Source organism: Bombus pascuorum, chromosome 2, assembly GCF_905332965.1.
Source record: "Bombus pascuorum chromosome 2, iyBomPasc1.1, whole genome shotgun sequence".
NCBI classification, from domain to species: Eukaryota; Metazoa; Arthropoda; class Insecta; order Hymenoptera; family Apidae; genus Bombus; species Bombus pascuorum.
In genome coordinates this window covers 18,117,627-18,136,364 of record NC_083489.1, presented here as the reverse complement: position 1 = coordinate 18,136,364, position 18,738 = coordinate 18,117,627, and the positions used below count along the sequence as shown (strand labels likewise).

Genomic DNA, 18,738 nt, shown 5'->3' with positions numbered 1-18,738 from the left:
GGCGGCGTATTAAGTTGAACTCAGTTCGATTTGAAATGCCCTCCAATACTTGGTAGCTGTGGCTCGATTGGCGGTTACCGGTGTAAGTTCGAAAGAGAAGGGAATGCGCAGAAGCACGTGGATTTGTTTAGACGACTGTCAAGCCCCTTTCGTAGCGCATTTACAAAGTCCGTGGGGTGCTTCCGGTAAGCCCCGTAGCTGGCGGCGCTTTCCCGATAAACGATACCGGGGGCCAACGGGGGCGACAAGATCCACTGTCTACCTCCCTTCTCTCTCCCATTCTTCCCGCCCAACCGTACCACCGTCCCTCCACCCCTGGGTCCCCTCTTTACCCACACACGACGGCATTACACCTCCGATGCAGAGACAGAGACAGCGACAGGGGCAGGGGAGTGACGACGGCGACGATGCCCGGCGAAACGAGCGATGGAGGAGGGGAAGACATCAACGGCGGACAAGGCCGCCATATTGAATCACTCTCGTTAATTTTTGCGCAGAGGCGGTGTGAATTTTTTCTCCTTGCGCGGAAGGTAGCAGCTCAAGGTTGGTGTCTGGGATTCGCGTATCGTCATGAACGTTTTCGCGGTTACTGCTGGCACGCGTCATCCCCTGTCCATTTAATCAGACTCTCTTCCTCTCTTTCTCTGTGTATACGTACATATTTTGTTTTCGTGTTTGTTACAACACGGAGCTGGTTCAGCCACAGTTTAGAGGAAGCCGCGAGGGACATGGTTGAAACAATGCGCGGGTACGCCAGACGAAAAAGATTCACGAAAACATGCGGAAATCGCGCGTGTATGATCGCGAGGCGGTGAAGTGTGCTCGTGATAGGGAGGAACACTCAAGAGAAGTGAAGTGTATGCGTACACTGACTGCGGTATGTCGTGTGCGCCATGTCATTGTACGTAAGCGATAGTATAGAGTAATATATCGTAGTGGAGTGGAGTGAAGTGGAGTGGAAAGCGACCAGACCGCCTTGCCTGCCTAACTGTCTACCTAACAGCGTGCCTCTCTACCTGCTGCTTCTCCTGGTTGTCGTCTTTGCCTGCCGCCTATCTACACTAGCCTCTACCTGTCTGATTGTGCCCCATTTGTACGTCCGTTTTATGTCCAAGAGTCGACTGACTTTGCATGTCAAGTCGATTTACACAAATTCGGATCAACCTTTTCATTGACCTCCTCTCAGGTACGTTGGTGCCTTCCTGAACGCGGGAGGCGTAGGCGTGTGTGTGGGGGTCAAAATACTCCGTGCATTCGTTCCTTCGGAGAAGGTGCGATTATCAATGTAGTAGCAAATATGTTGTGCACGCGGAAATATAAAGAGTCGCGTGTCGCCGTTGTCGTGCGAGCTGGCGTCACACGTCGCCAGTCAGCGTTCGTGTATGCCTCGTTCGACACTCAGCCACCGATATTTTCAACTGCACGCCTGATTAACGATAGAACTGCCGACGATTAAAGTACAAAATTTCTACCAAAGAAAATTAAAGCGAAATTATGCAATCAAAGTAAAGAGTATAACGGAAATAAAAAAATACTTCCCCATATACTTTATTAAAAATTACAAAAAGTTTCTAAAAATGCACCATTGTAAATTTATAAAATTTACAAAGAATTACGAATGTTGACAACTGTGGTATTTCTAGCGTTAATTATCATTGAATGATTCAAATTTTTTTCCTTGGAATAATAAATTCCAATATTTTTATTGACAACGTAATGTTAGAATAATATATTCAGAATTGAAACATGGGACATCGAAGTACTGTTACATGATCATGTAGCTTTTTCTATTTTTACGGTTACTTTTTTAATCGTTTGCACGTGAGTTTGGTTAAATACAAGCAATAAAGTATAGTTCCTGTTGTAATTTAGTTCTTTTTCAAATACTTAAAGTTCGAAGACAAAATTAGTGTGCCGATTTATTATAACGGTGAAATACATTTATTAGGTTAAGTCGAAGAAAGTCAAAGATTGTCGTAAGTCGCTTTAAAATTCACACATTACACTTGTTTCATAGTTTTCAATTATAACATATGAAAACAAAATACAATTGAAAAGAATATGGACAATCTTTATAACAATTCATAACTAGAAATTAAAAAAAAAATATGAGTATATTACATTTGTCGACAAAAATCAAATATCAATGCAATTATACATTACTTATTTTTCATATATTATTTCCCCATTAGTAAAACAGTAATATCATAAAACGTGAATGAAAAATGTTGACATAAATTCTCGAGTTTAGAGATCCTTACACCGTCACGTGATCTGGAAAGTGTGCAAGGCGGGAGATCCGAGAGAAACTCCGTGAACTAGTTAATTCTTTGGCCATTAAGACAATCTAAAATCACATTCGCATAAGATACCATCATTTAAAAAAAACCTTCTTATTTATAGAAGCAATCATCAAATATCTCTCCGTTTAGAATCACATCAAAAACTGTGGAATAAAACATATAGATAATAGATCGTATTACCTAGAGGTCGCGCTTGGTTTCTTGATACAATAGTAATTACGAGATGCGTGGACGATATGAAATACGTTGCAAAAACATTGCAACTCCTTCGTCCCTCTGGTCGGCAAGGCCGGCAGTGGGGACTCCGTCGAAAAATCGATTTCCCGTAGGGCATAAGGGTGCGAGGGAGGAGTGAGGGAAAGGGAGAGAAGTACGGAGACGAAATTCGGGAAAATCCGCAGAGAGAGAGAAACAAGTGAGAGAGATATTTCTAGGGAAGGGAGTACGGAGGAAAAGAGAAAGAGAGATTGGTTTCTAGCCCGTTCCCGATGCCGTTCGTGTGGGTGAGTGGCTGACTCGTGTGGTAGGGGGTAGAGAGACCCGGCGACGGGGGGTGAGGGGAGAAATAATTAATGTGCGACCGTACCTCTCCCCTCGCAGTACAGGGCACCCTTCTCCCCCTTCCACAGTCTTGTACCGCTACGCTTAGCTGCCATTGTGCCGAGACGCCACTTCCGAAGCATCAAATTCAATTCTTCGATTTTCGTCACCGCCATCAAATTCTTCCTTCCGAGATACAAGTTTTCGGTAAAGAAAGATTGAAAAGAAAGGGGACGCAGAATATAGGACTGCCGGCAGCCTCAGCAAAGCGCGCCAATATCCTCGTGCACGATCTCGAACCACCGATATATTTCCTTCTTTGAACGTCTTTGAATACCACGAGAGGTTAGGTTAGGACATTTGCTTCCGTGGATATCGGCCGATCGTCTTGCAAACTGAACACGATCTTTTTATCAACTATTTTAAGTACCGCGAAGTTAATCGCGTTACCGGTGGTGTTCTACTGTGGTGTTGTGATTGCGTCCTTTGCAAGCGGAGACGCAACTTGCCTTTGAAATAAAAAGAGGGAAGAGCAGAGAACCACGATGCTCCGGTGCATATAGGAATGCTCGAACGGAAATTTTTGGTAACCTAGTTATTTTTATTCCGCGCTGTGAATCTTTTTCTATGAGCTTTGAAATCATTTCGGCATCATGAAACGTTCTGTCTCATTACTTTCGTAGTCTCATCTTGTTCTTTGTAATGTTTTTTTTCTTATTCTTTTTTTCTAGCCCTTTATAAGTGTATACGTATTCGTCGTGTGTGTCGTTATTGTTACAGAATCGATCGAATCGAAACGAACCACATAAATCGTGTTATAAATAAGCACTTGTGTGTTTTTGTAGAGTTGCTGAATTTAAAAGAATGGAAGCCATGGATTTGGACGGGGATGCGGTTGTTGACTTGAGTGTTAGGTAAATTGAAAGAAACTTCGACTTTTTCCCTCTCTTTTTTTTTTAATTTTGTGTTGGTTGATTGTAATGTTGTATATTGATACAGGGTTGAGAACTATGTCAGTATTAAGTTGCTGTTGTTTACGTCATTCTGATTACAGAATGAGGCTACTGTTTTACATTATAGTTATGAAAACTGGATGTTAATAATGCATTGTAATATTTTATGATAACGTACCTTTTAAAGAAAACAAGTTCTTATCACTAATGTCAAATAGAAGTTCTTACATAAAAGTAGATTATTCTTTTTTCAAATGAAATTCTTTACAGTCCTCACTCTTTATTTGATGTATATAGTTTTATTTTTTTTTTTATTACATTATAAAATTTGTCATGATATCAGTTTTGTCACTAAGTAATGTGTGTTTTCAGCAGCAGTAGCAGGAGAAATTCTCCATCGATAACTGTTAACTCTGGTGACGTTGGAGTTCCATTAGATTTAGGTGTTCACTTTTCTTCAAGTCCTAATGTGGACAACAACATGCCAGAAGCACGTAATATTCAGAATGCAGCAAGAGGCATTTTGGCTCCCAAGTCTGGAGATGATAGGAAAACTCGTCGTAATCTTAGACCTAGAATTGAAATAAGTTATGCAGAAACTCCTGATGAACGTAGAATAAATGGTTATGTGAATGGAAATGCAGACAGCGATGAAGGTTAATTAGAAAAATAGTATAATTATTTATAATTTCAGTACTATGCCCAAATATATTCCTTTCTTACATAAGTATATTTAATAACATTAAAAACTTCTATCTATTAGGTGATATGCCTCCTTTGCCACCAATAAAAGAATTATCATCGGATGAGTTGGCTGAACGTGAGAGAACACTTAGAAAATTAAGGGAGGAACTTAGATCTGAGGAAATGAAATTGGTATTACTGAAGAAATTAAGGCAATCTCAGCAATTGAAAGAAAACATTGCTGCTGTCCCTAAAGTACCAAGTAAATTACCCCCACCAGTTACAGTACAACCAACTCCGCATAGGTAATATTCTACTTGAATTTTATTGCATACATGTATAATAAAACATATGTTTACGTCCGATTATCGAAGTAACGTACCTGTTTCCAGTCATAGGACAGGCAAGGCACCACCACCTTTGCTTAGAGGACAACCTGCACCCAGTAGAAGCAGTAGTTTACATGCACCACCACCTGGAATGTTATTACCTCCCACAGTTGGACGAAGTTCTACTTCTAGTACTGGAATGCCACCTAACATGGTCATACCACAACCACCTCATCCTAGAGGCAGGCCACCTAGTGCGACACCAAATGTATCAAATTATCATGCACCTGCAGACAGAACTGAGAGGTCCACGAAAGATCCAACACCCACTCCAGCACATCAAGTAAGTAAGGTACAAAATATCATTTGTTATTTTATATATATATATATATATATATATATAGAATTTTTATGAATAAATATTCAAAGTGTTACACTTTATATGTATATATTATATTTTACAAATACTTGTTTACATTATTTGTGAACTATGTAAATAACCATAATTGTGTTTTTGTAAACACAAAGCTGCTTGTTGGACCTCAAGAAAATAAAACCACCGCATCCTTAAGCACACCTGTGATTTCAGAGCAGGTATATCCACTAGTCAAAGTATATGTTTAGTCTCTTGTCAATCTAACTTTTTATTAAATGTCATATCGACTTTCTTTTGTCTTCCTAACAGCCACATCATTTTGTGTTTCTATATTTAATCCACTTACACTTCCATTTTCCTTCCTGTCTCTTTTTTTCTTTTTGTTTCTGTATTTCTTGTAACATTAATATTTTATTTTATAGAGAATTTACAATCGAATTTATTAAAGACCTTGTCTTTTTCTATAAATCTAATGTTTATTTTTAAAACCACAGGAAAGACCAAGGGATGATAATCAGACACCTGCACAACGTCAGGCAGCTGCTAAATTGGCTTTAAGAAAACAACTCGAAAAGACCTTGTTACAAATACCGCCTCCGAAACCACCGCCACCGGAGATGCACTTCGTGCCAAATCCGTCTAATACGGAATTTATATACTTGGTGGGTCTGGAGCATGTAGTTGATTTTATCACTAAAGAACCAGCTATTCCACCACCTCCGGAACCATTTGAGTGTACTCAATGTAAAACGGATTTCACACCAGTGTGGAAATGGGAAAAGCCTGTGACTGGTGGTAAAAAGGAAGGTCCAAGAGGGCAACATGCAACTTTCCAAAGACCTCCAGCAGGTCGTGATCCTCGAGTTATATGCGAACATTGTGTAACGACCAATGTTAAAAAGGCTCTTAAAGCAGAGCATACTAATCGGTTGGTAAACTTTGAATTTACAAAATAGAAATTTAATGATATATCTTATTAAAGTGATTAACACAATGTATGTATTTAAAGGTTAAAAACAGCATTTGTAAAAGCACTGCAGCAGGAACAAGAAATAGAGCAAAGGTTGGCGCAAGCAGCGTGCCCTAGCCCAGACCCACCAGCTCCTAAACCAGTTCCTAAAGCAGCTACTCCTACGAGAAGAGTAGCAACACCACCAGCCCCTCCACCACAAGTTCCACCCACACCAACATTAGCGCCAACTCCACCAGCACCCAAGTTACAAGAGCATCCTCTTGTTAAATTGGCAGAAAGCGGAAAATTCAGCCCACATCACGCTGCTGCGGCTGCTTTACAACAACAGTTGCTCAGAGGTAATTTTCAAATACTTTTCTGTTGAAAAATTTACATGTCGCGTGTTAAAAATAAAAATGTGGTCGATCCTATTTTCAGAACTGGCAAAAAATCCAGTACCAGGCCTGCCACCTCATCAACCTCTTCCTGCTCACATGATGCCACCATTTACCTCGATATTATATCCCTACCAAATAGCGATGGCGCAAGCTGGCGGAAAAGGTCTCGCAGAATTACAACGACAAGCGGCAGACTTGCAACGCCAATATTTGCTTGATATGATTCCATCACAAGCATCTCAAGCACAGGGCAACCAGGCACCACCTCGAGCCCATCCACATAATTGGAAAACGTAACCGGACGCATTTAAAGATCGACCATTAAACGCAAATAAATGAAACTGTGCAGAACTGTGTTAGAGAATATTGAGAATTAAGGATACTCGTATTCTTTTTCCATGATAATGTACTAAATGGAAATTTTTCAATGGAGTGTGATTGTTACACTTTCATGACAGTTCTAGAATAATGTACCGATCTGTGTATGATTGGTATCTTTATTTACAATATGAAGCTCAAACTTGGAACAATGGAACAAGACACTTCCTGTATTATTGTGAAAATGGAAGAATTTTAACCATCATTTTGTGGATATGCATTGATGTGTGAGTGTGAGTTTTGATTGTTACCCGGAAGGTTCGATGTTTTGTCGTCTCGAACAAATCTAAACTTTCAGTTAATAATACACAAATGATAATTAGCGTAATTTCCTTGATGATTTTCAAAAGGAGAGAGAGAATTAAATGTTCACGTTTAACTCAAAGGCCAACAATTAAAAAATTCTCTAATTGGTTTCTTTTAAGAGCAATATCTATTCTTTTGTTTTTTGTGTTACATTATGTTGGTACTAACAATATTACAAAAGAATAATAGGTGAATGTCAATCAATTGGAGTAAGTGCATAATAACTTGGACGCACATAAATGAATATAATTGCTTCAATTATTACATTATATATATTGTATCTACATAAAGAACCAAGTGGACATTTATAAGGCACTAAAGACAGTACTAAGTGTTACATGATCATAGAAGAAATTTGTTGATCCACAATAGTAGACATAATCGGAGAGGAAGAGAGCGAACGAACGAGCGAGAGAGGGAAAGAAAGAAAGTGGGACTGAGAAAGTGAACACGTATAAGTACGTGAGGTAAAGTAAAATTGAGAAGAAAATGGGATCTTTTTTAGACCCTTGATATATTATGGTTAAGCCAACCTTTGTCGCTGGTTTGAATAATTTTTTTAACCATCAGCGGTACCTGTGCTATGTGTATATCTCTTTATTTTCTTCAAACTGTGAGTATTTTTAAGACAATTATAATAATTGCGAAAGAAACAAGTGCGAGAGCAAGAGCGAATGAGAGAGAAAGCTGTAGATTACTGATGAGAGAAAACGAAAAAGAAACAAGCGATCTTTATAAAAAAAATGTGTGTCACTGATATAGTGAAAAAAACGAATGTGGGTGTGATAGATATGTTTTCCGTTTTTTTCTTTTTTTTTTATTTTTCTTTTTTTGTCGTTATTACGGAAGAACAGAGAATGAGTATTCAACATGTTTAAAAGAATAGATAGAGTGACACGAGTGTCATTCGCGCACAAATCGTAGGAATTTCGTGATAAGACATTTTCGGGCTCATTTTGATGCAAGGTGCATTTAAAAAAGGAAAAGTAAAAAAGTAAAAAAAAAAAAACGTGGAACGAAAAAGAATATATAAAAAATGGAGAAAAGAAAGAAAGAAAATCTATCGATTAAGATGTAAATTACTAATGATAGCGCGATTGATTTCATGTGTCACGTTGATGTAAAAGTATTTAATGAATTTAAACAGATCGTATGTATCCGAAGTTTTTCCTGAAGGAAGAAACAAAAAGCGATTTATGTGGCAGATCGCCGAATTTTTATGAAATCCTCTCTTCTGAAAAAAAGAACAAAACGAAAAAAAAAGTTTATCTGCACATTAAAAGGAGAAAAGAAAAAAGAAAGAAAGAACGAGTTTAACAAAGCAAAATCTCTCCGGCACACATCCCAAGCAATACTTATTACCACTTCCACTTTTAAATAATCTGATTTTTCATTGATTACCGGCTAATTAACCGATCTTGGTCACAATTTCCGAATCACTAAATATATAGTTAACTGTAGTCTTGATATTTCTCGGTATATGATACAAGTTAATAAACTAAAAATAGCATAATCAATCTCTCTTTGTACTACGTGATAGATTTTGAACTCATACTTGATATACATGTACACCGTAATAAGTCTATCGATCGCATAATAGATCAAGATCTGTGTTTTTTGTGTAAGAAGAATCGAAGTAATGTCATTGTTGTCAATTGTCATTTTTGCCAGGACGCTACCGCTGTCATCCTCTTGATCGTAAACAAAAGAAAAAATAGGCAAAAAAAAAATGAAAAAGAAATGTAGAAACGAAAAAAAGCGGAGTATTTCATCGTCACGATCACACATATGAAGCGAGGGAGTACATGGTATCTTAACGCACAATAATCATGTACAATCGATATATCTTAATTTAATTAATCATTTGTAATATACATTTATGTTTTCACCTTCTTCATTTCATAAATTTTACATGAAGATAAAAATAGTGAGAATATTTTAACCCTAAATTAGTATCGTTAGACCTTACTTTGGATAACCTATAATGGAAAGATTTTGAGTTATTTAACTTCAAAATACTTCATTTTAGTATTTGTAAAGTATGTTATTCTAAAGTATGTTTACTTTAGTTTATGTTCTGTATATTACGTGATAAATATAATTAGTTTATCGCGCAAGATGCAAACTATAAAAGAAAATTAACTACATTAATATTTAGTAATTTATCTTAAATCCTATGATCAAACGATATTTGTATGTAAAGGGTTATTTCTAAATTTATTGCTATTATCATATTATGTATATACCAGATATCTGCGTTTTGTTACCAACCTCCCTTTCTTCAACAAATGTATAATTGTTCCATTAAAAAAAAAAGAAGAAGTGAAGATGCTGCAACATCGTTAATCTCATGACTGCCGAAATCGCGTAAGACGTTTCGCGTGATCGACGATTTGTCGGACTGATTGTCGATCACGATTGCCTCGAATTTTACGCGATAATGGGAGAACGTTAAAAATAATTACATTGCATTTTTTCATATGACGAAACGAGTGTTCAAAAAGAAAAGAACGAATAACGCAAACAACAAAAGAAAAGAAATGAAAAAGAAAAAGTAACTAATACGTTTCTTCCTATCTTCCTTTCTAGTCTTGTCTTTCACCTCTGTGTGGTGCTGATTTAAGAATTGAAAGTACTCTGTAGTACGAAAGTATAATTTTATATTCTAAACAGGAAAAAAGAAAATGGAAAAATGAGGAAAAAATGGAAACAAATTTTTTTCGCTTCGAGAAGAATACAAAAAAACAAATAAAGGAAAAAAACACTGCATTTGCAGGGCGGTAGTGTAAAATATATGGAATAAGAAACAACAAAGAAAACGAAACGAAACCAAGTTTCGATCTGATATATAGGTAAAGCAATATAGAACTTCGAACATCGCGGAATAGTATTCTATATAAGGTATTTGGAACAGAAAATAAAATGTGTAAACGAAAACGAGGTCCGATATTTCGTGGGGACACAGAAAACACGCTGAAATGATTCGAAAAAGAATATGTGAAAACGGAAAATACAAATTAAGAATGTACAAACTGATTTGTTAGGCACGTTATTAAATTTATTACGTCTAAAGATAGAAAAAAAGAGAAATGAAACTGAATTCAAATTATTGTATCTTTTAAGTCTGACTACCTGACGAGAATCTCTGCCCCCACAATTTATAGGATTAGTAGTTTTAACAAAAAAAAAAAGAAAAAAAAAAAGAAAGAAAAAAAAGTACAGATTACCGAATACTCTGGAGACTACACGAATAAAGCTTATCAATGATTGTATCTCGAGTGATGATTTATTATTTGTACTCTCGAAAAACGTTGTCAGCTTTTAATGTTACATGTAAAAGAAAAAAATGAATGAAAAAAAACAAAGTGAAAACAAATCCGTCGAAGAGAAGAATTTTCTCGAAGCAAGTGTTTGTGTCATTTTCGTGCGTTTCGAATCTCGACGAGACACTTTTGTAAATGTGTAACTTATCGAACCGTCTGTGTTACTTCTTGTCTATCGCTTGGACAGTAACTCGCGTAACTCGAACACGTTTTCGATAATCGTTAAGATACCTATAAAGCGGCGGATTAAATGGCCTGCGATCGTTTAGTCTTTAGGAGGTACCATTAATTTTTTACTATGTTTGTACATTGACCTATGAACGCTCAAGAATTTCGTCATTACAAATTCTAATACTCCTTTTGTTCTTATTATCTTTTTCTTTTTATTGATTCTTTTTTCTCTGTACACGGACACGTTTTCTCATCGTCGAGCCTTATTACAAAGATATCGAACGATATAATGGTTCCCTTTCCGTTGTTACACTCTCCTCTGCAATGAATCCGCTATGTTGCTTTTCCTCTTCATACGCCGTCCCGCAAATGAAAACGAAGCATGCGTATTTTAGCCATGTTCTAGCACGAGTTCAGGTACGATTTTATCGCGGCGTCTCGTTTCTCGCGCTGCCCTGGCCGGTACGAAATGTAACGTGGCAAAAAATTGAAACTGGGGACCAGTTTAGCAAGTCGGAAGATAAGCGCTATATTTAGAAACCCGGCGTAAAACTTTCGACTTATGCAAGAATACGATACCGATTTAGTTAACCTACGCGAACTTGCCTTCTTTCCTGTTACGTTACTATTTTCTACGAATTCCATTTCCTGCTTTGTATCCTAGTGTGATTATAGTATATATTTAGTTACAGTATATAGTACATATCGCTGCAGAGAGATGTATCTTCGTTTGTCACAATCTCTCTCTTTCTCTCTTATTACTGGTTCAAAGTTTAGAAAGTATTACTATTTACGTACAATGGTTGGCAAAAGTATTACAATAGTTGTCATGAAAAATTTTTATGGATATATTAAGTGCGTTATACGAAATTTGTCAAAACTGATAGCACTGTAATGAGATATGATTATTGTGAATCTATTGGTAAAATTTGGAACTAATTTGAAAATGTATATAGAACGAGATATACAAAAATAATTAAACAATTAGTTATTTATTATATTATTAAACTACAATATTTTGTGGGATTATGTTTAACATTTGAGGAAAGGAAAAATATGATCTCTATTTTTGCTGATTTTCTGACTAATATTATAAATAATAGATTGTTTAATTACTTTGGTATATCTCTAACTTCTATATACATTTTTAAGTTCCAAATTTTACCAGTATAATCATTATTGTCGTATCATCTGATTATTAGACTACGGATTTTTATACAGATCCGTATTTTTACAAATCTAATTAAAGAAATGATATTTAAGTAGGAATTTTCATCTTTCAATTATTGTATATTATAATAAGTATACTTTGTTTTATGGCAACTATACTAACTAATTAATAGTTTTATAATAACTATACTTTGAATATGTTGCATGTCATATGCACCCTGTGCGCTTTTGCAATTTTAAATTTTCTATAAATGAATAAAAATTCGCGTCCTACTCATTACAGTGCTAATGAAATTTCAAATTCTTTTGTATTACGCGCATAATGTATTCATGAAGAGTCTCTATAAGTGTTCAATTATTTTCATGAGCCACTGTATAATGATTTATCCTGTTTTCTTATGTTTTGTAGAATCGTTATTTAGTTTCAATTGAAATGCGAGAAACTAGGATTCATTAAGATATAGAGAAACAAATATTAATTTTGCTTCTCCTCATTGAACTCGACCAGACATTTTTTAAAGTGTTTTGAGCAAAACGGATACAACGTCGGATGGTCGCAGGTTCGACAGGCCGCCGCGAGATGTGAACAGCATCGCAAGCTTTCACGACAACAGGATGCCCATAACTCAGGACCAGCTGCGGCGCAATTGTAGCAGTAACAGTCACCTGGAAAATGCAAAAAGAATTAATTGATCTATAGATGAAATTTGCGAATCGTTTATTTATAATCGGTACTTTTATCGATCCAATAAATTATATAAAAATAAGGTATAAGAAAAATAAGCTATTAAACAAATTAGTAACTACGTGAATTACCAATAATGGCAATGAACTCCAGACCATGATGCTTTAGATTCAAATTCCATGAATAGCGTAAAATGGTAACTTTGATTATGTTTACTTTTTGACAATCTGATCTAATTGAATCATTGGAAAATTTAATTATTCGACATTCTTTATCTAGATTACTTAATATGATGGGAAAATCATACTAGAGTAAGTCAACATTTTGAGAATTTAAATATAATCACGTATTTCAACTTATCATTACTGCAGTTCATCTACAGTTTCATAATTAAGTGAGTTATAACTTTTTTCTCTGCTACGACATATTTTCCTGACCTTAAAATTAATAACGAGCTGATTAATACCACTGTGATTTATTACATTCATTTATTACACATTATTTAATCTTACATTTATTGATTTTACATATCACTATCAAAAATGGCACTACATAATGTTTTAATATTTTGAAATAGATCCTTCTTGATAGTTATTGAGTATTTTATCGCAGTAGTTTATTTTTCTATGGTTTTCTTCTTCCAGAGTGACTTCTCAATTGAATCATGCATATTTCGACTTTTTTATCTGCCTCTTCATCTCGATTGCAATTCCATTACCTACGCAACGCACTTGCATCATGAGACACTTGACTCTTTACGTTAAATAAGCGTAACGTGAAAGGGGGAACAGAAACAAAGCAAAGCGTATCGCGTATCATATATGCCGCACGTGTGTATTTTTCATGTAGTAACTGGTTCAGAATTGAGACAAATCGCTGTTCTTTTAGGTACGACTAAGTTCGATAACAGAACATTGCTTTTTATTCTGTCATAATAGTATCAGTTTATGATTCAACTTCCTACATTTTTTACAATCTGCATTGCCTATTTTCTAAAATAAAATAATTTCTAATCATTATTTATAGTAACAAATAATTCAAATAAATTAAAAAAATGAATATGGATATACATGTGGAAAAATTAAAGAGGTTTGATCCATTTATGTATGAATGCAAATTTTAGTAAGGAGATTGAAAGTATACTGTCATCAGTAGTAATTCTATCTTCGATTAATTTTCCATTTTTAGGTTAGTAAAAATTCTATACTAGACTAATTTTCAACTAAAGGACTTCTACTTTTATCTGCATTAGGTAATTAAAATTAAGACCAATTTTATTAAAGTAAGTTTTTTTAATATCTGCATATATACAATTTACCATTCAATGGTAATGAACGCTGATTATGACGGTTTAGGTTGACTTAAATGTAAATACACACAATGGTATACTAGAATAACATTGTTTAGCTGTTATGCAGAAAATAAAATCTCTTCAGTCTTTCACGTACTTCGTAGGAATCCAGCAGATTTGTAACCAGGTTGTTGGAGTAGTTTTTCAGTCGTTGTTGATACAATTTGCTGTGTCGTAACATAAGCTAACAGTTTAAATTATAATTATATAATATCAGAGAAAAATTCCCTCTTTGATAATGTCAAGATTCTCGATCAATTCTAGATATATACAGATTTAGGTCTCAATTCTAATCTCGCAGTTTACATCTTCCTCAAAAACAGCGAAAAGTGTGTTACAGTGTCACCTATGTGTGCATCTTTTCATCATCAAAAAAGAATACATAATAGGAAAGAAAAGAGATAAGGAGAAAAAACTTCATATTCAAAGAAAACGAGCATGTTGTTAATTTTTCGCAGTTGTGTATATTTTAACTGAGATGATTAGAAGGTTAAATCATTGTTGCTCTGGTTGTAGAACGGTGAAAGGAGGGACGCAAGATGGCACAAATGCTCGGCCGATACAAATTATCGCGGACGTTAGACGAGGTTTCCTCTTGGAAAAGAATCGCAAGGACACGTGTGGTAAAAGTAAACGTTTCTCTTGATTTTCTATTTTTACATTGTCTACTAGTTCTATGAAATTGGAATTTCCTTGGTCTAGAGATAATTCTAAGTATAACTAACGAACAAATTGAAATTTATTAAAATTGATCTCACATTCGCGCGAGTTTATTTGATTGCAGAATGTTATTCATCATCGATGAATTAGACACGTATTTTAATTCAGTAGAATACGATTAAAGGCATTGATTGAGAAATTGATGAGAAATTTTAAAGATGCAAAAATATATTAAGTATCTAAGGTATAGATATACACTTTACAATATCTATTAAGTACAATTTTTCTACATAAATCATATTTTTTAAATTATACGTATAAAATAGAAATTTTCATAAATTCTGTAGTCTACAAATATTTCTTTCAGGTGAAGTCCTACATTATTCGAAAAAGAATTTACTTTTTGCAGACTATTTTGTTAATATTTCCTAAAGTCAATTTCACGTTAGATTGTAATAATCATAATTTCTACAAAATTGCAAATAATTTGTAGCAGAAAAATTCATAATATATAAGTAAAGTAATTTTATAGTGATGAGAGATTAGTGAAAGTACATCTTCAAACTTTCAAACGACTGTCCTTCTTCGTCATGAGGGTTAATATTATGCCCGCATCTTCAAAGCAAAAGTAGAAACGTTTTCAAAGTACCTAAACATTACTCCGCGGAAAGTGATTTATCGCGTCTCGGTGAATCACCATCGGTATAGGAACTGAATTTCATCGAATTCCAATCGCTTTCTATTCGATTCACTGCAATCTAATGGTATCCATCCGATTCACGAAAGAATGTTCCCGGACAATAATAATATGCAAACAATGTGCGTCTAGGAGTGGCGGTTTCGATTACGTTTAATAAATCCTTGCTAAGTAAATTATACAAGTGGTGTTAAAGTTGTTGTTAGTGAAAGTGTGCTGCCAGGCCGGTATCCAAGCCTTCAACCGCGAAGGGTTAATGTTACATTGCTTAAAATAATTAGAGCATCAGTTAGGGGAATGCTTTTATAAAGAAAATTAAAAACAATGATGTACTATATAGAATATTTTTTATAAGTTGGTTAGTTAAAAAAAAAACAAAGGTATTGTTTGATAAAATTTTTTAGTTATTATTATTTTGTTATTATTATACACTATTTTTTTTTTACATTGGTGTAGATATGTAACAGTGCAATTGTACTATTTACACAAAACAACTAGCCTATTAAAAATAATGAATAGAGAATAAAAAGAGATTTCATTTATTTAGAATCGCATCAAAATGATGCACCTGCATTTTCCAATTACAAGAATGCACATGATTGCACAATAAAAGATTGATTTATGCCTCAAACACATTCTTCGTCATTTCCGTCAGTCATTAAACTTTCCTTAAGACAGAAATTTACTAAAAAAGTTATTGTACTTTTTTCGTTAACCCGTATGACCCCCAAATCACCATAAACCTACATACGCTCACGTTCTCAAAGTAAAAGCAGAAATGTTTCCCAACCGGTGCGAGCATCATTCCTGGGAAAGTGATTTATTGCGCCACGATGAATACGGTTGAATGCGAAAAAAATCGAGAAACGACATTCGATCCAACGCTGCGCCGGATCTAATTCGTAGATTAACGCTCTCGCGCGTTTGTGTGCATTTAACGTGGGCAAACAATGTCTGGGAGTGGCTATGTCAAGGTCAGAATCTCTATTATACATCGCGCATAGTGGTATATGTTTTTCCATAACAGTGATTACGTCGGCTTTGTTGGAATGCAAAGATGTATGCATGCATTGATTTTACATGTGTGTGTGTACAGTGGCCCAAGAAAGTATTCACACATTTGTAGAAAGCATTTATGAATATATCATATATTGAAATTTCATTGCCACTGAAATGAGATTTAACGTGTAATTATTTATGCTATTTGAAATATGTAATGTAATGATCTAATTCTATATAATTATTATTCAATTTAAAATAATAGAATAGTGATTCAATTTCTTTTTTTGACTTTTAAATGTTTACAGTTTTGTGTTGAGAAAAGAGTTAGATGAAATATTACCACTGAAATGAGATTCAATTACAGATTACAGATTATCATTACATCGGTAAAATTTGAAACAAATCTGAAAATGTACATACATAGAAGCTACAAGATATTCAGACCAGTGAACATTTTGCGAAGATCTTAAATGTATTTATACACTCAGTTATCCACTATTAATCAGTAAATTGCAGATACTTATACAAATTCATATCTTTGTGAACCTAATTAAACAGACGTAAAATAGGTAGAGATTGTCTTTGCCGACTAAATATTGTGTTGTTTATTCTGGATATTTTATATATTTTTGACTATCATATACATTCTGCAAATTTTCCCACCTTCAAATTTTCTATAAATGCTTAAACATTCACAATTTACTAATAAGTTACAAAATTTTGTGGGACCATCTTTAACACTTACTATTTATTTAAGATGGCTATTCATGCTTTATATATACGTATTAATTTTTTACTGAAAATATACTTGCAATAAATACCTTGTAACTTTTATGTACATTTCAGATTGGTAAGTTCAAATACTTTCATGAGCAACTGTATACTGTATGTGTGTTTACGAGTGTACGTGCATAAAATTTTGGAATCCTTAGTCGATTACCTTCAGGACAGTCAACGGATCGTCTGGCCTCGGCTCTTCTGCATTCGAGACCCTCCTCGCCTTTCGGGCAAGACGTGTACAGCTCCTCGATCGAATTTTCACCGAATATTGCGTTAATCTGAAAGTTAATCGGATAGCTTTATCACATCCGTAAAACTAGCAATGCGCGTTTTCTTTTTTAATTCTGAATTCTAGGAAATATCGAAAAACGTTTAACGTGTAATTATTTATGCTATTTGAAATATGTAACGTAATGATCTAATTTAAAATAATAGAATAGTGATTCAATTTCTTTTTTTCACTTTTAAATGTTTACAGTTTTGTGTTGAGAAAAGAGTTAGATCAAATATTGTTAGAACAATGTCTATTGATTTCTGTATGACATCCTTGTGATTATTGCAATTCGGAAACATGTAATTGTGAGTACATAAATATTCTTCGATTACGATTTTTGTTACGCAACGGAAAGTGCCGAGAAGTGCCGGCACTTTTATCAGCCTCGTCCTTAGCGTGTTTATTCAATGCGCATGCGTATTTTTGTTAATTAGAATGCAAAAGTCAAGATTCAAAAACATTTCTAAACCTGAATTTTTAATTTTACTTTCTCTAAAAAAAAGGGGGGGAGAGAAAAATAATCATTCGACAAACAACCACTCGACAAACCGCGTTTGTCACTCGAGATTATCCAATTTTTTAAAAATTACCTATCAAAAAAAAAAAAAAAGAAAATAATGAAGAACTTAATTATTACGATATGAAATAATGTAATCTGATATACATCGCTTCTATTATTATTATTACATTGTTTTATGAAGACAGGTAAAATTAAACTATTAAAGTTTTAATGTTTAAATCTTACTCGTTTAAACGCTCCAGGCTTGGAGAACATTTTAACCAATTTTGCTAGCGCGTTCTCCTCCGTGACGGTGCTGACATTTTCCTCGTGACAGTGGCCAGCCAGTATCAAGAACAAGCAACAAAGTAGCAGCAACGCACCGCGAGAATACATCACGTCGTCATGGAAACACGCGCGACGAAAAAAAAGCTCACACCTCGTCCTGGATAATTTGAAATCACAACTGGTGGTCAGGTGGCAGAGAAACCGTACCGACAGTTTGACTTCTCCAACGTATTTGCCTCCTGGAGGGGATATCCTACATTGCGGTACGAATACAGGATAGAGCCGAGTTTGAATCATAGCTAGTGATTAATAGCTAAAGCTCACATTCAAATTCGCTCCTGCAAATTGAAATAAATAGATTAATTATTTCATTAATTTTTTATCGGTATTTATTTCTATAACAAAGGATTGATACAGTTTACTTTTTACAATTTAATCTAATAAGTAGACTGCAGATTTTTTTGCATTTATGAAAAATGTGTAAATGCAAAAATACAAAAAATGCATTAAAATATAGAAATATAGAAAATATTCAAGGTGAAGTAGTCTTTTTTCTATTTATTATTCACATACTGTGACATGCTTAGATGGCGCTTTTAATAATTGGATGTTTTTGTCA

The 18,738-nt window shown here is 34.7% G+C and overlaps 2 protein-coding genes and 1 long non-coding RNA gene across 18 annotated transcripts; 1 reads left to right on the top strand and 2 right to left on the bottom strand.

Moving 5' to 3' along the window:
- Positions 1-235: 235 nt before the first annotated feature.
- On the top strand, positions 236-8,960 carry LOC132916750 (transcriptional repressor p66-beta). 16 transcript variants are annotated; one of them, XM_060977043.1, is made up of 10 exons: positions 237-543; positions 2,953-3,429; positions 3,689-3,757; positions 4,169-4,452; positions 4,560-4,785; positions 4,855-5,161; positions 5,338-5,403; positions 5,680-6,113; positions 6,195-6,496; positions 6,576-8,960. In XM_060977043.1, exons 3-10 carry the CDS (start codon positions 3,708-3,710, stop codon positions 6,830-6,832), a joined length of 1,926 nt encoding a protein of 641 aa, XP_060833026.1. In that variant the 5' UTR covers positions 237-543; positions 2,953-3,429; positions 3,689-3,707; the 3' UTR covers positions 6,833-8,960. The 16 variants fall into 16 exon arrangements, with proteins under 16 accessions (XP_060833016.1, XP_060833026.1, XP_060833023.1 ...); XM_060977040.1 differs by having other exon boundaries at positions 237-1,186; XM_060977038.1 differs by having other exon boundaries at positions 237-1,186; positions 2,904-3,429.
- LOC132916762 (uncharacterized) lies at positions 2,145-2,910 on the bottom strand. Its single transcript, XR_009660184.1, has 2 exons — positions 2,484-2,910; positions 2,145-2,347 (listed from the first exon to the last, which is right to left on the bottom strand). It is a non-coding gene; the product is annotated as an uncharacterized LOC132916762 (long non-coding RNA).
- Positions 8,961-10,486: 1,526 nt separating the features above from the next.
- Positions 10,487-18,367, bottom strand: LOC132916760 (uncharacterized). The gene is made up of 3 exons (XM_060977072.1): positions 18,078-18,367; positions 17,219-17,336; positions 10,487-12,549 (listed from the first exon to the last, which is right to left on the bottom strand). Exons 1-3 carry the CDS (start codon positions 18,225-18,227, stop codon positions 12,359-12,361), a joined length of 459 nt encoding a protein of 152 aa, XP_060833055.1. The 5' UTR covers positions 18,228-18,367; the 3' UTR covers positions 10,487-12,358.
- Between the last annotated feature and the right edge of the window lie 371 nt (positions 18,368-18,738).